At 45.7% G+C, this 16386-nt stretch overlaps 1 protein-coding gene across 1 annotated transcript in view; it reads left to right on the forward strand.

Annotated features, from left to right (window-relative positions):
* Positions 1-16386, forward strand: part of RNF41 (ring finger protein 41) — a 190157-nt gene that overhangs the window by 89424 nt on the left and 84347 nt on the right. Inside the window, exon 6 of the mRNA XM_069230564.1 lies at positions 15899-16002. Coding sequence (XP_069086665.1) covers positions 15899-16002 — 104 coding nt within the window. The remainder of the gene's footprint in view (positions 1-15898; positions 16003-16386) is intronic.

Genomic DNA, 16386 nt, shown 5'->3' on the forward strand with positions numbered 1-16386 from the left:
GCTTTACACTAGGGCTTCTTTTCTATCAGAAGTGGTTATGCCCTTCCATGTAGGCAAATCCATAACCTGGCTTCCTTTTTACGCACACCCACTTTCTTCTAAGGAAGAGGAGAGACTACACCCCCTAGACCCAAAAAGAGCAATGGCGTTCTACCTTGATCTTACAAAATAGTCTAGGTGGATGGTCATCTCTGTTGGTTGTGTGGGTGCGAAGAAAGGTTAGGCAGTGGAGAATCATACCATCTCCAGATGGGTTGTACTCTGCATTAAGATCTGCTAAGCACTGGCCAAAAGGCAAGCACCTGAAGGTTTGCGTACTAAATCTACCCAAGCTACGACTGCTGCGTTAGCACGTGGAGTTCCAGTTCTGAACATCTGTCAGGCTGCAACGTGGGTTTCTTTGCACATGTTTACCAAACACTACTGCCTAGACAATCTAGTCTGTAGGGACAGGTACCCTGCCCGTTTGGTCCTGCAGGACCTTGGTTTGTCGACCCTCCTCCAGGAATGGTATTGCTTGGGTATGTATTACATGGTAAGGAATCTGCAACCAAAAGTCTTTATCAGATGAACAAGTTACTTACCTTTGGTAACTCCTTATCTGGTAGAGACATATACTAGTTGCAGATTCCTTACAGACCCACCCATCCTCCCCATTCTGCGAACTGATTGCTAGGGACAGTGACTCTCACTTATGGGCCTTAGTTTTGACTCACCAGTAGTCCGTGTTCTTCATGGCCCTGCGCCTCTGGCGTGGAAAGTCGTGAAAAGAAATGGACTTCACTGCGCCTGGTGGCACCTATATAAGTCCTGCAACATCATATCTAGCGCAATCAACACCGACAACTGATGTGGAGCTGATCAACACTACCTAATTGCTTGCAAGGGTACTGCTCAGAAAATTCTGCGGATACAGTCTGAACCCTGAAGGAAATTCAAAGGTAAGGAATCTGCGACGAGAATATGTCTCTTCCAGATAAGGTATTACCGAAGGTAGGTAACTTGTTTGTTAGGTCTTGAACGTCGGTATTGTCGTCGATCGCAGTTACTTAGATATCTACATCGGTCGCTCGTCAGCACGCTTCCTGTCGACCGAGGACCTAAGTGGCAAGCTTTGTCTTTTTGATATTTTATCCAGGACATGTCCATCTGGTGATGCAATGAACGTAATTTTAGATTTTGCCCAGTTGCCACTGTAAGTTCCCGCACACCGACCATAATCTGGTGTGTAACGTGCCTTTCTCCGCACCACCAATAATGCACTTGCGACGCTTGCCAGTCGTTCAGATCGAAAAAAAAACACTGCATGATTGGCACACAAGAAGACTCGAGATGTCTTGATGCACAAATAGACACTCCAGATATCTTTGGGTCCGAAGACTACCACCACGATGCCCAGGCTCAAGTGTCGGCAGGAGATGAGGGTACCTTTTTCGGACAACAAAATTTTGGGGTGCGAGGTCCAGATTCAGGACCTCCCACCAGGACAGACTGTGAGTACTGTGCCCCCTCCATCCTGACCACAGCCTCAAACTATTCCCAGGGGTCGACCATCCACTTGTTGGCACCATACAGCCATATCAGAGACGCTAAGCTCCGCACCAAAAGAGCAGCATAAGGGACACAGTTGTCGGCCTCGAACCGAGAATTGAGTTGAACTCCCCAGCACCAAAACCTCAGCCATCTTTGGTGTTGAAAATACCTGCCTTAAATTTGAAGTCTTAAAAGCCAAATTCTCACCCTAGCACCAAACGGAATTCCAAAACTGTAGAACCTTCAGCAGCTTCAGTGGCTGTAGGACCACAATGATTTGAGGCAAAACCAGATACATATTAATATTCACCCAGACACTGCTTGAATACTGGTTACACCTCCTCAAAGGAAAAACCAGCTAGGCACCATTAAGATTTGAAGAAACTTTGGAGATTCCCCCACAACCAAAGCATAGGAAAAGTGCACACAAGGCCATCCGTCTACCTCCACCCACACTTGTGGCACACTCTCCACTACTTTCACCTCCTGCAGACACACACTATTCTCCTCAAGAATCTATCATTCTTTTGGGGAACATGGAGATTATGGGGATCAAGAGGATGATAACAAACTAATACTCTATTCCACCGCAAGATTACTTATGAGACACATACAGACACAGGCCTACATACGGACACAGACCCAGACTTGTATCGAGCAGAGTCGTCTTCTCTGGACGATACCACAAACTATCATTATATTATAGGCGGTGCAACCAGTTATCATAATGTTCAACTCCACACTGAACCACTGGACGGTGGCTTTTTATTTGAGATGCTTTAATTCTCTCAGCGCTCGGCCTAATACCTGCTGATGCTCAAACCTATGCTAAGACATTCCCCAGACACTTTTAAAGAACTGGTTAAGGAGCGAGTCATTACACTGAGGGGAAAAATACTAACACAACCCAACTTGCATAAAGGGTCAATTACCTCCTGACTCTTTAGTAGGAGCAACAGCAAGGAAGAGGGCAAACTCACAAACATCTGGCGAAGTGCCCTTTCAGACAAGGAAGCTAGAAAAATAGATGCTGCAGGGAACAGAGTAGCAGCCCAATCAGTTAATCAATGGAGAATTGCTAACTTCTTTGGTTTCCTCGTGCTTTGATAGGGCACACTGGGAAGAAATGGAGAGGCTCCTCCCGCATCTTCCATAGAAGTATTAAAAAAAAAAAAAAAAAAAAAAAAAAAAAAGCTTTTGAGATTTGCCTCTGAGGGCAAATTATTTGCTAACACTTCTGTTCCCTGTGCTCTAGATGCAGCTGATAAAGTCGCACAAAGCATTAACACCAGTGTTCTCATTTGCCGGGATGCCGTGCTTGAAGTTTAAGGCTTTTGCACTTCCTTTTGATGGGAAACACCTCTTTTGCCCTCAAGTAGATGCTCTACTTGAAACAGTCAGCCAGAGGTATTGAGGTGTTGCAAACATCTGCACAGCGAGGTCCTTTTCGTCACTCAGAATATCGTAAAGCACCCAAACCCACATCTTCTGACACTTCCACCTCCTATTGGTGTCCATAGTTGCAATCTACATTGCCTAGGGCTTACTATGATGGCTCGTTCAGAGGTAGCAACTCTAGAGGCAGGGGTGGCTTCTCAAAACCATCCGCTAATGCCATAAAACCTTGACTTGCCCACCCGCGCCCCCAGATCACATATCATCTGGCGGGAGAAGACTCCAACAGGTCTTGGTCACTCTTCAAGATGTCATCCCTTATTCTACAGCAAGGCGACTTCATGGCCGCGTAGGACTTGGACACCTCCTTTCACATTCTAATTCACCCAGTTCATCCTCAGATTTGGATTAAACAGACAACACTTTCTGTTCATGTGCTTCCATTTAGGGTCACCACAGCCACAGGGGTGTTTACCAAATACCTAACGTAAGTAGTTGCTCACTTACAAAGACGAAACAAACACTTTTTCCCTTATATGGAATATTGGCTCATCAAGAGCACAACGCATCAGAAGCGTTGTCAACACACTCAGGCTACAATAAACCTACTTCACCAACTAGGTTTCACAAACGGTGCAGCCAAACCTCACCTGCAACACCTCTAGATAAAACCTTACTTGGGACCCATCCTTGACTCTTACGGGGGATAGCATACTCAAATACAGCATGGAGTTAATCCTTCCAAACACTTAACATACAGTTTCAGACTCGCAAGCGTCTAACAGTGAGAACCGTTCTGCATCTTCTAGGAGTCATGGCATCCTGCATAGTCACCCAAATATAGACCTATGTGCCACAGCAAAAAACTCCAAGTGCTCAAACTTTGCCTCCAGGTTCCCAAACCTGCTGGTCAGGGACATTTGCTAACGCTTTTCCACCTCTCTCACGGTTCCTATTTGTGATTCGCAAACTTCGGCGGATGTCCCCAGCCTTCATCTTGGTGGCTCCCACATGGGCCAGACAACCATGGTTCATCACACTCCAGGAAGCCCCACACCAGGTACTTCCAATCTGCAGGACCTTCTAACCCAAAACCAGGGGACAGTAAGGTCTTCAAAACCCAGATATCTCAATCTTGCAGTCTGGCTCCTGGGGTCTTAGAATTTAGACATTTAAATCTGCTTCGGCTGTATATGGATATTCTTAAGGAAAGCAAAAAGACCCACTTCTAGAGCCTGTTATGCAGGAAAGTGAAAAATGTTGTTCACTTTTGCCATTCGAAAGATATTGATCCCTTAACAGCAAATGCTCAAAACATTGTCTACTACCTATTACATTTACATACCTCTGGTTTAGCTTTCACTTCCATAAGGCTACACTTTGCGGCAGTTGTTGCATTTCTGCAAAATAGAGAACACATCTCCATATTCACAGTTTCTGTAATCTGAGCTTTTCTAGAGGGTCGCAAAATAGTTATGCAGCCTAGGGTCCCTTTGACCCCTACTTTGAATCTCAACGTTGTGTTAACAAGGTTAATGGGTACTCTATTTGAACCTGTTTACGCATATCCTCTTCAACTCCTATCCTGGAAATTCAGATTTCTTATTGCTATCATGTCACTCATACGTGTCACTGAGATTGAGGCAGTAACTTTAGAAGAACCACTCTTCCAACTATAGGACCAGCTGGTACTACGTTTCAACCCTAAATTCCTACCACAAGTGGTCTCACAGTTCCTCTTAAATCAATCTATTGAGTTATCAATATTCTTTTCCCCAACCTGACTCAGTTGCTGAAAGAGCCTTGCACACACTGGATATAAAAAAAAAAAGCTCCTATGTGTTATATGTCCTTGTGCTTAGGAGGTCTATGGGAATAGCATAATTTGTTCTGCAGCCCTCTGGGACATTCTTTAGTACCCCAAGCCCTAGGTACCTGGAGTACCATTTACTAGGGACTTACAGTGGGTGCCAGAGGTGGTGCCAATTGAGAGTAAGCTCCGGAGGAGGAGGAGGCCCTTTCTATTCAGGACAGTTTGTACTGTGACGTCCATTCTAATATCAGAAGCCAAGAAATCACTACTGACCAGTGCACAATTACTGTGGCCCTTCCTGCTCACCATAAGACTTTAAACTCCCCACCCCCAATTCCCCTTGAGGTCGCTGGTCTGCCTCTAGGCCATTGTCTGTTCCGAAAGACCGCTTCAGATGCCCTGCCCTCCGGCTCGGCACCAGCACCATTCATTAAGGCAAAGGTATGTTCTCTGCATCAAGATCATTTTGGTTTTGATCCGAACCTTCTGACTGAGCCAGCTGCATTCACTCTCCACTCTGGTGCCAGATCTTCAGAGCAGAAATCCTCGGAAAGTTGTGACTCGATGAAGTCTTCCACTACCCCTTCTCCAGTCAAGTCAATTTTGAAAACTATGGATGCTTGTCAGCGCTGACACCAAATACAGGAAGCTGGAGGCCAAATTAATGTCACTCCTTCCTCTCTTGTGCCCCACTCTCACTCACACTCTCTTTTGCCTGATATTGATACTCACTTGACTGAGTGTGTGGTGGGATCCTGTTAAACAGGCCCCAACACCAGTGCTTTTTCTCTAAACTGTACAATTGTTTCCACAATTGACTCACAGATAAGTCCTTTGTAAAAGGTATCGGTGGTACCATGGGCTCTGTGGCCAGGGAGGGTCCCTGAGGGCTGCAGCATGTATTATGCCACCCTAAAGGGACCCCTCACCAAACACATGCACACTGCCATTGCTGATTGTGCGTGTTGATGGGGAGAAAAATGCAAAGTCGAGATGGCACCCCTCCCAGGGTGCCATTCCCACAACCCACTGCCTGTGGCATAGGTAAGTCACCCCTCTAGCAGGCCTTACAGCCCTAAGGTATGTTGCACACTACCACAGGTGAGGGCATAGCTGCATGAGCAGTATGCCTCCACAGTGTCTCTAAGTCCATTTTTAGACATTGTAAGTGCAGTGTGGCCATACTAAGTACATCTGCTAGGAGTTTGTAATTACGAACTCCCCAGCTCCATGATGGCTTCACTGAAGACTGGGAAGTTTGGTATCAAACTTCTCACCACAATAAACTCCACTGATGCCATTGTTGGATTTATTGTAAAATGCACAGAGGGCATCTTAGAGATGCTCTCTGTATTTAACCCAACCCCCTAGTGTAGGGCTGACTTGTCTGTGCCAGCCTGCCACTATCGGACACGTTTCTGACTTCATGGGGTGAGAACCTTTGTGCTCTCTGGGGTCAGGAACAAAGCCTGCTCTGGGTGGAGGTGCTTCACACCTCCCCCTGCAGGAACTGCAACACTTGGCGGTGAGCCTCAAGGGCTCAAGCCTCCTGTTACGGTGCCCAAGGGCACTGCTGCTAGCAGGGATGCCTGCCCCCAGACTAAGCTCCACTTTTGGTGGTAGGTCTAGCCGGAAAATTAGAAAAACAAGGATGAGTGACCACTGCAGCTAGGACCACCCCTAAGGTGTCTGGAGCTGAAGTGACCCACCTCCTTGCAGATTCCTCCATCTTGTTTTGGTAGAGAGGGACCAATAGGGATAGGAATGTGCCCCCCTTAATATGTGACAGAACAACTAGGTCCTAAACAACTACAGCCTAAACAACTAAAAAGTCTCTACAACTAAGTACTGAACAACTACTGTCTAAACAACAATTGTGCCTGAATAACATCTAGTGTTGGGCTCGCAGTGTTACAAGTTGTTTTTCTTCGAAAGTTAGTTAGAATCTCGGAAAAATCGTCGGTATTGTTTGCGTTCGGTATCGGGTTAGTTACAGCAGATAGACACCGACTTTTGAAGAGCTCCGGTGGCCCTTTGGGTTTTTTTCGATTCCCCCCGTCAGGGCCTGGTCGGCCCGGCCACGTGTCTCTTCAAGGCTGATGGAACAGACCCCATTCCGCTTCTGCCCAAAATGTCACAACAAGTATCCGTATACAGCATCTGGTCTGTAACTCGTGTTTGTCTCCAGAGCACAAGGAAGATACTTGTGAAGCCTGTCGAGCGTTTCGGTCGAGGAAGACATTAAGAGACCGAAGAGCGAGAAGACTGCAGATGGCGTCGGCGCCGACAGGACAAGGGCGTTTCGAGGAGGAAGAAGAAACCTTCTCCATTCAGGAATCGGACTCAGACGAGCTTGATCCCGAAGAAACGCCGAAAACCGTGAGTAAGACGTCGAAACATAAAACTCACAAGAAGACCACAAAAGCCCAGGGGACGCCACCGCCAACAGGCCATGGCTTAACCCGAAAAATAGGTGACTGATCATCGGCACCGAAAAAGGGCACGCATGTGTCGAAGTCATTAGACTCCGGTCGAGATACCGGCACACAGCAATCTCGGGCCTGAGACAGCGGCTCCGAGCAAGTTCGGCACCAAGACAGTGGCACCGAAATGGGTCGGCACTGAGACACCACGACGCCGAAAATAAAGAAGGTTTCCTCGGAGCCCAAAAAGGCAACCGAAAAGGTTTCGATTTTGAAACATCCAGCCTCGGAACCGAAAACAGGTTCCTACACAGAGGAACAGGGATTGTCCTCCCAAATGCAAGGACATAAGGTCGGAGAAGAACTTGAATCAATGGAGCCAGACTACACTCCAAGGAGGCTCCACATTCAAAAGGACACAGGGAAGATAAGCACTCTTCCCCCAATTAAAATGAAAAGAAGACTTGCCTTTCAAGAAAAGGACAAGCAGTCACAGGCAAAGGTGGCAAGACAAACAACTCCACCACCATCTCCACCACCATCAATGCACATATCCCCGGTAGCCACACCACCACTGATGCAATCCCCGACTCATACTGCAATGAGTCAAGATGATCCCGACGCATGGGACCTTTATGACGCTCCGGTATCAGATAACAGCCCAGACTGTTACCCTGCGAGACCGTCGCCACCTGAAGACAGTACATCCTACACGCAGGTGGTCTCAAGGGCAGCTGCTTTTCATAACGTCACCTTGCATGCAGAACCAATTGAGGATGACTTTTTGTTTAATACACTATCCTCCACTCATAGCCAATACCAAAGCTTACCTATGCTCCCTGGAATGATTAAACACTCCAAACAGATATTTCAGGATCCTGTTAAAGGCAGGGCCATAACTCCAAGGGTGGAGAAGTACAAGCCACCACCAACAGACCCTGTTTATATTACACAGCAATTAACACCAGACTCTGTGGTTGTTGGGGCAGCTCGGAAGAGAGCAAACTCTCATACCTCGGGAGACGCTCCACCTCCAGACAAGGAGAGTCGCAAATTTGACGCTGCGGGGAAAAGGGTTGCAGCACAAGCAGCAAACCAATGGCGCATGGCCAACTCACAAGCACTTCTGGCAAGATACGATAGAGCTCATTGGGACGAAATGCAGCATTTCATAGAACACTTACCCAAAGAGTTCCAGAAAAGGGCACAACAAGTGGCGGAAGAAGGACAAAGTATCTCAAATAATCAGATACGGTCAGCAATGGATGCAGCAGATAGAGCTGCGAGGACAGTAAATACTGCAATAACAATAAGGAGACACGCATGGTTGCGTACGTCAGGATTCAAGCCGGAAATACAACAAGCCCTGCTGAATATGCCCTTTAATGAACAGCAGTTGTTTGGGCCAGAGGTGGACACTGCTATTGAGAAACTCAAAAAAGACACTGATACGGCAAAAGCCATGGGCGCACTCTACTCCCCACAGAGCAGAGGCACATTTCGCAAGACACAATTTAGGGGAGGGTTTCGAGGTCAACCTACAGAAGCCACAACCTCACAAGCAAGGCCCACTTATCAAAGCCAATATCAGCGGGGAAGTTTTCGGGGGCAATATAGAGGGGGACAATTCCAAAAGAATAGAGGGAAGTTCCAAAGCCCCAAAACTCCTCAAAACAAGTAGTGACTTCAAAGTCTCACATCCCCAACACAACACCTGGTGGGGGGGAGACTAAGCAATTTTTACAAACATTGGCAGGAGATAACAGACACTTGGGTACTGGCAATTATCCAGCATGGTTATTGCATGGAATTTCTCAAATTCCCTCCAAACGTCCCACCGAAAACACACAATATGTCAAAACAACATATAGATCTTCTAGGACTAGAGGTCCAGGCATTGCTACAGAAAGGAGCAATAGAATTAGTACCAATCCAACAGAAAGGAACAGGAGTTTACTCTCTGTACTTTCTCATACCCAAAAAGGACAAAACACTAAGACCTATATTAGATCTAAGAACATTAAATACCTACATCAAATCAGACCACTTTCACATGGTGACATTACAAGACGTAATCCCACTGCTCAAACAAGACTACATGGCAACACTAGACCTCAAGGATGCATATTTCCATATACCAATACATCCTTCACACAGAAAGTACCTAAGATTTGTATTCCAAAGGGTACACTACCAATTCAAAGTATTGCCATTCGGAATAACTACTGCACCAAGAGTCTTTACAAAATGCCTGGCGGTAGTAGCTGCACATATCAGAAGGCAGCAAATACATGTGTTCCCATACCTAGACGATTGGTTAATCAAAACCAACACACTAAAACGGTGTTCACAACACACAAAGTACTTCATAGAAACCCTACACAAACTAGGTTTCTCAATCAACTACACAAAATCACACCTTCAGCCGTGTCAAAAACAGCAGTACTTAGGGGCAACAATCGACACAGCAAGAGCGATTGCCACGACAAGTCCACAAAGAGTACAAGCATTTCACAATGTAATACAGGTCATATATCCAAACCAAAGGATACAAGTAAAAATAGTAATGAAACTACTAGGCATGATGTCCTCATGCATAGCCATTGTCCCAAACGCAAGATTGCACATGCGGCCCTTACAACAGTGCCTAGCATCACAATGGTCACTGGCACAGGGTCAACTTCTAGATCTAGTGTTGATAGACCGCCAAACATACACCTCGCTTCAATGGTGGAACAATATAAATTTAAATCAAGGGCGGCCTTTTCAAGACCCAGTGCCTCAATACGTAATAACTACAGATGCCTCCATGATAGGCTGGGGCGCACACCTCAATCAACACAGCATTCAGGGGCAATGGGACTCTCGGCAAAAACAGTTTCACATAAATCACTTAGAACTATTGGCAGTATTTCTAGCGTTAAAAGCATTTCAACCAATAATAAGTCACAAGCACATTCTTGTCAAAACAGACAACATGACAACAATGTATTACCTAAACAAACAGGGAGGAACACACTCAACACAGTTGTGTCTCCTGACACAGAAAATATGGCATTGGGCGATACACAACCACATTCGCCTAATAGCACAGTTCATTCCAGGGATTCAGAATCAATTAGCAGACAATCTCTCTCGGGATCACTAACAGATCCACGAATGGGAGATTCACCCCCAAGTACTACACACTTACTTCCAAAATTGGGGAACACCACAAATAGACCTGTTTGCAACAACAGAAAACGCAAAATGCCAACACTTCGCATCCAGGTACCCACAAGATCAGTCTCTGGGCAATGCATTATGGATGAGTTGGTCAGGGATATTTGCATACGCTTTTCCCCCTCTCCCACTCCTTCCATATCTAGTAAACAAGTTTAGTCAAAACAAACTCAAACTCATACTAATAGCACCAACTTGGGCAAGACAACCTTGGTACACAACACTACTAGACCTCTCAGTAGTGCCTCATATCAAACTACCAAACAGACCAGATCTGTTAACTCAACACAATCAACAGATCAGACACCCCAATCCAGCATCGCTGAATCTAGCAATTTGGCTCCTGAAGTCTTAGAGTTCGGACACTTAGACCTTACACAGGAATGTATGGAAGTCATAAAACAAGCTAGAAAACCAACCACTAGACATTGCTATGCAAATAAGTGGAAAAGGTTTGTTTATTATTGTCATAATCAAATTAAACCCTTACACGCATCTGCTAAAGACATCGTAAGCTACTTGCTACATTTGCAAAAAGCAAAACTAGCTTTCTCTTCCATAAAAATACATCTTGCTGCAATTTCAGCTTACCTGCAAATTACGCACTCAACTTCATTATTTAGGATACCAGTCATAAAAGCGTTTATGGAAGGCCTAAAGAGAATTATACCACCAAGAACGCCACCAGTTCCTTCATGGAACCTCAACATTGTCTTAACACGACTCATGGGCCCACCTTTTGAGCCCATGAACTCTTGTGAAATGCAATACTTAACGTGGAAAGTTGCATTTTTAATTGCCATCACATCTCTAAGAAGAGTGAGTGAAATTCAAGCGTTTACCATTCAAGAACCATTTATTCAAATACACAAAAATAAAGTTGTTCTACGAACAAATCCCAAATTTTTACCAAAAGTAATCTCACCGTTCCACTTGAATCAAACGGTGGAATTACCAGTGTTTTTCCCACAGCCAGATTCTGTAGCTGAAAGAGCACTACATACATTAGACATCAAAAGAGCACTAATGTACTACATTGACAGAACAAAACTAATTCGATAGACAAAACAACTATTTATCGCCTTTCAAAAACCTCATACAGGAAATCCAATTTCAAAACAAGGCATTGCTAGATGGATAGTTAGGTGCATTCAAACCTGCTATCTTAAAGCTAAAAGAGAACTGCCTATTACACCAAAGGCACACTCAACCAGAAAGAAAGGTGCTACCATGGCCTTTCTCGGAAATATTCCAATGAACGAAATATGTAAGGCAGCGACATGGTCTACGCCTCATACATTTACCAAGCACTACTGTGTAGATGTGCTAACTTCACAACAAGCAACAGTAGGTCAAGCTGTACTAAGAACATTATTCCAAACTACTTCAACTCCTACAGGCTGAACCACCGCTTTTGGGGAGATAACTGCTTACTAGTCTATGCACAGCATGTGTATCTGCAGCTACACATGCCATCGAACGGAAAATGTCACTTACCCAGTGTACATCTGTTCGTGGCATTAGTCGCTGCAGATTCACATGCGCCCACCCGCCTCCCCGGGAGCCTGTAGCCGTTTAGAAGTAGATCTTAAACATTTGTAAATAGATTACTTGAAACTTTATTATGTACATACGCATTCACTCCATTGCATGGGCACTATTACTAGCATACACAACTCCTACCTCACCCTCTGCGGGGAAAACAATCTAAGATGGAGTCAACGCCCATGCGCAATGGAGTCGAAATGGGAGGAGTCCCTCGGTCTCGTGACTCGAAAAGACTTCTTCGAAGAAAAACAACTTGTAACACGCCGAGCCCAACACCAGATGGCGGGATGTGCACAGCATGTGAATCTGCAGCGACTAATGCCACGAACAGATGTACACTGGGTAAGTGACATTTTCCATACAGAGCCAGCTTCCTACAGCATATGACCTTGATCCTATTCCCTCCAATGACCCTGATCTCTAACCGACACGCCCCTCACCACCTGAGGACGTTACCTGTTACCGACCGGTAGTAGCTAGGACAGCTGCGTTCCACAACATGGAGTTTCATAAGGACCCCATAGAGCAGGACTTCCTTTTCAACACACTAACTTCCACTCATAGGGACATATAATAACTCCCCCTGCTCCCTTCCATGCTCAACTATGCAGAAGATATTTTTAAGGAGCCTGTCTGCTCTAGGGTAAGCACACCTAGGGTGGACAAAAGGTACAAGCTAGCCCCCTCTGACCCGCTCTATATCAGGTCACAGGTTCCACCTGACTCTACTGTAGCAACAACAGCTCGTAAGCAGGCAAACGGTGAGGACACTAGGGACTCTCCTCCCCCTGACAAGAAGAGTAAGAGAATAGATGCTGTGGGCAAGAGAGTGGCAGCACAGGGCAGAAACCACTGGCATATAGCCACCTCCCAAGTCTTACTTGCGCGGTCTGACCTAACTCACTGGGACGAAATGGAGGAGCTCTTCCAATTCTTACCTGATGAACATTGCAAAAGGAGGCAACAGAAGTTGCAGAGGGGCAGGCAATTTCTAATAATTCCATCAAGTGCGCCCTGGATGCCGAAGAGACAGCAGCTCGTGACATTAGCACCAGTGTTCATCTCCAGAGGCATGCTTGACTGTGTTGCTCCGGTTTTAAACCTGAGATCTAGCAGGCAGTCCTCAGTATGCCCTTTGCTAAGGAACACATATTTGGGACCCAGGTGGGTACCATGTTAGAATTTTTTTTTTTTTAAATAAAATAAAAAAACAAAAAAGACACGGATACTGCTAAGGCCATAGGTGCCCTTCAGTCCCCTACAGAAAGAGGCACTTTTCGTCTCCCTGGATTCAGAAGCTCATACAAGTCCTTCACCTCTGAGGTGTCTACCTCACACCCTAAACAATCTCCATCCACCTATTCCAGGGGATTTTACAGAGGCTCCTAAAGAGGCAACACTTATAAAGGGAGGGTAAAGACCGCAGTGACACGTGGATCTTCCTCCACTGCCATGCAGTGACTATCTCCACCTTACCCCCTGCTAATCCAACACCTGCTGGTGGAAAACTCCAACAATTCTAGTCAATATGGGAAACCATTACTATGGACCACTGGGTCCTCAACATTATCCAACATGGTTATTTTCTGGAGCTTACCACCAGTCTCAAGAACACATAGCCCTTCTCAGACAAGAAGTCCAATCCCTTCTTCTCAAGAGGGCCATAGAGCTGTTTCACTACAACATCAAGGGACAGAAGTATACGACCTATACATCCCAAAAAGGATGGCTCTCTCAGGCCAAAACTCAATGTCAGGCCTCTAAACAAGTACATCCTGACAGAACACATCTACATGGTCTCCCTTCAGGATGTCATTCCTCTCCTACAGCAAAGTGACTTTATGGTAGCTCTAGATCTAAAAGATGCCTACTTTCACATTCTATTCACCCTGTACATCTGAAATACTTCAGATTCAGTATTGCAGGCAAACATTACCAGTTCACGGTCCTTCCGTTAGAAGTCACTACAGCTCCTGGAGTTTTCACAAAGTGCTTAAGACTAGTGGCTGCGCACCTGAAAAAACAAAACATTCATGTGTTTCCCTTTCTTGACGACTGGCTCATCAAAGCCAGCATGTTACCCCCGGTGCCTACAACACACCCATTTGACAGTGGACCTCCTTCACAATGTGGGCTTTGTTCTGAACATTCCCTAATCTCACTGCCAGCCCCTGCAGGTGCAACTTTACTTAGGAGCCATCCTGAATGCGGACCTAGGGTTGGCATATCCCAACCTGGCTCGTGTCCAGAATTTTCAAACCCTTCTCCCGCAATTTCAAGAGAGCCAGACTTACACATTCAGGACCATTATGCATCTGTTGGGAATGATGGCCTTGTGCATCGCCATCGTTCCACATGCCAGACTACACGTGTCCCCTACAACATTGTTTGTCTTGCCAGTGGTCTCAGTCACAGGGTCTCCTGGATGATCTAGAGTTAGACTGCCAGACTCATCTTTCTCTGCAATAGTGGAAATCCAACAACCTCTTGAAGGGGCCTTTTTGGACCCTGTGCCTCAAGTCACATTTGCCAGATCCATCACTCAAAGGGTTGGGTGCTCACCTTCAAGACCTGACAGTAAAGGCCTCTGGGATGCCAGTCACCAGCCCTACACATCAGTTATCTAGAACTTCAGGCTGTATCCCTAGCCCGCAATGCATGCCTTTCTCACCTATCTCACAAGGGTGATTAAGGACAACACAATAGCCATGTACTACTTACAGAAACAGGGGCAGGTACGGTCTTCTCAACTCCCAGCTCTCACAATTATCTCAAACCATATGGAAGTGGGTCCTTCGCCACCACATTCACATGGTGGCGGAGTACCTTCCTGGGACGGACATGACTTTGCAGACCTGCTTAGCAGGATGCAGCAACAAGTCCACAAGTGGGAACTCCACCCACAAGTCCTTCAGCCATACTTCACAAATTGGGGAACTCCTCACATAGACCTTTTTGGCACAGCGGAAAATGCAAAATGCCCGAGCTTTGCCTCCAGGTATCCACGCCCTCTATCCAAGGGCAACGATCTGTTGATGAATTGGTCAGGGATATTTGCCTGTGCTTTTCCACCTCTCCCTCTAATTCCATTTCTGGCTTGGAGAATCGGGCAAGCAGATCGCCATGATCCTTGTGGCTTCCACTTGACTCGCCAGCCTTGATTTACCACACTTCTGGCTCTCTCAGTAGTCTTGCATGAGACGTTCCCCAACAGCCTGACCTTCTCACGAAAAGTTAAGGACAAATCAGACCCCCAGAACCAAAGTTACTCAGCCTTGCGATATGGTTCCGGAGGTCATGGAGTTTGGCTACTTAGGCTTGCCCACGGAATCTATGGGCATTCTCAAGGAAGCCCATAGACCTACTACTAGAGCCTGCTATGCTGCAAAATGGTAACGTTTTGTTTGCTACTGCCAACCCAAACATATGAACCTCATGAAAGAGGTTGTCTGTTATTTGCTCCACTTACAAAAAGTAAATCTAGCCTACACTTCCATTCTCCTACATCTCACAGCAATAGCTGCATATCTACAGAACAGACAACATATTTTATTGTTCCGAATTCCAGTCATGAAGGCTTTCATAGAAGGTGTTAAATGTTTAATTCCACCTAGTGTCCCTCCTGCACCATCCTGGAACCTTAACATTGTGCTCACCATACTCTAACAAAGTAGTCGATGCCAATGCGATTGGGGGGTGGGAGAGCTATAAGATTGTGATTTGTTTATGATTATTGAGTAACACTCATCAACTCATTTCCTCCCCTCCACTAGTTCTTCTGTGTTTAACTGTTTATGGTGGCTAGAAACCAAGACACAGTGAGTGATTCATCATAGCACTGACACAGAAGTCTTGGAAATCCAATTTCTTAACATCTGGCGTATTTTAGCCTATTGTCTTTGCCTAACTACATGTCTTCTGTTCAAGTCTCTGATTTGATTTATTTATCCTGTCTCTGTTACAGAAACGTGATATCCAACTTCTCAAAGCCTATATGAGAGCCATTCGAAGTGTGAACCCCAACCTGCAGAACCTGGAAGAGACGATAGAGTACAATGAAATCCTAGAGTGAGTGCTCCAAGGGCCCATTAGGGCAGGGGTTACCAAAGCGTTGTAGAACACTGGTTTGAAGGCTGGTTTTGAGAGTGTTGTGGTGGTAGTGGTGGCAGCTCTCATAAGGGTGAAACTGTGGAGTGAGGTTGAAGTTCCTCGAGTAGGTTTTCAAGAGGGTGTTGAGACTTCAGGAATGGTAGTTTAATGTTCTGAAATTCTATTAGTATTGTATTGTGTATGTTGTTCTATGTATGTTGGGGTATGTGTTGTGTTATTTGTAATGGTGTTTTGACAGATTTTTAGAACATTTTATTGGAGTCCTTCGTGTGGTCAAGCCTACAGGATTGTTGAACTACTGAGTGGGCGGCATCTGCCATGAAACGAAAGCGGACTCTGCAA

Source organism: Pleurodeles waltl, chromosome 4_2 (assembly GCF_031143425.1).
Source record: "Pleurodeles waltl isolate 20211129_DDA chromosome 4_2, aPleWal1.hap1.20221129, whole genome shotgun sequence".
In the NCBI taxonomy this organism is placed as follows: Eukaryota; Metazoa; Chordata; class Amphibia; order Caudata; family Salamandridae; genus Pleurodeles; species Pleurodeles waltl.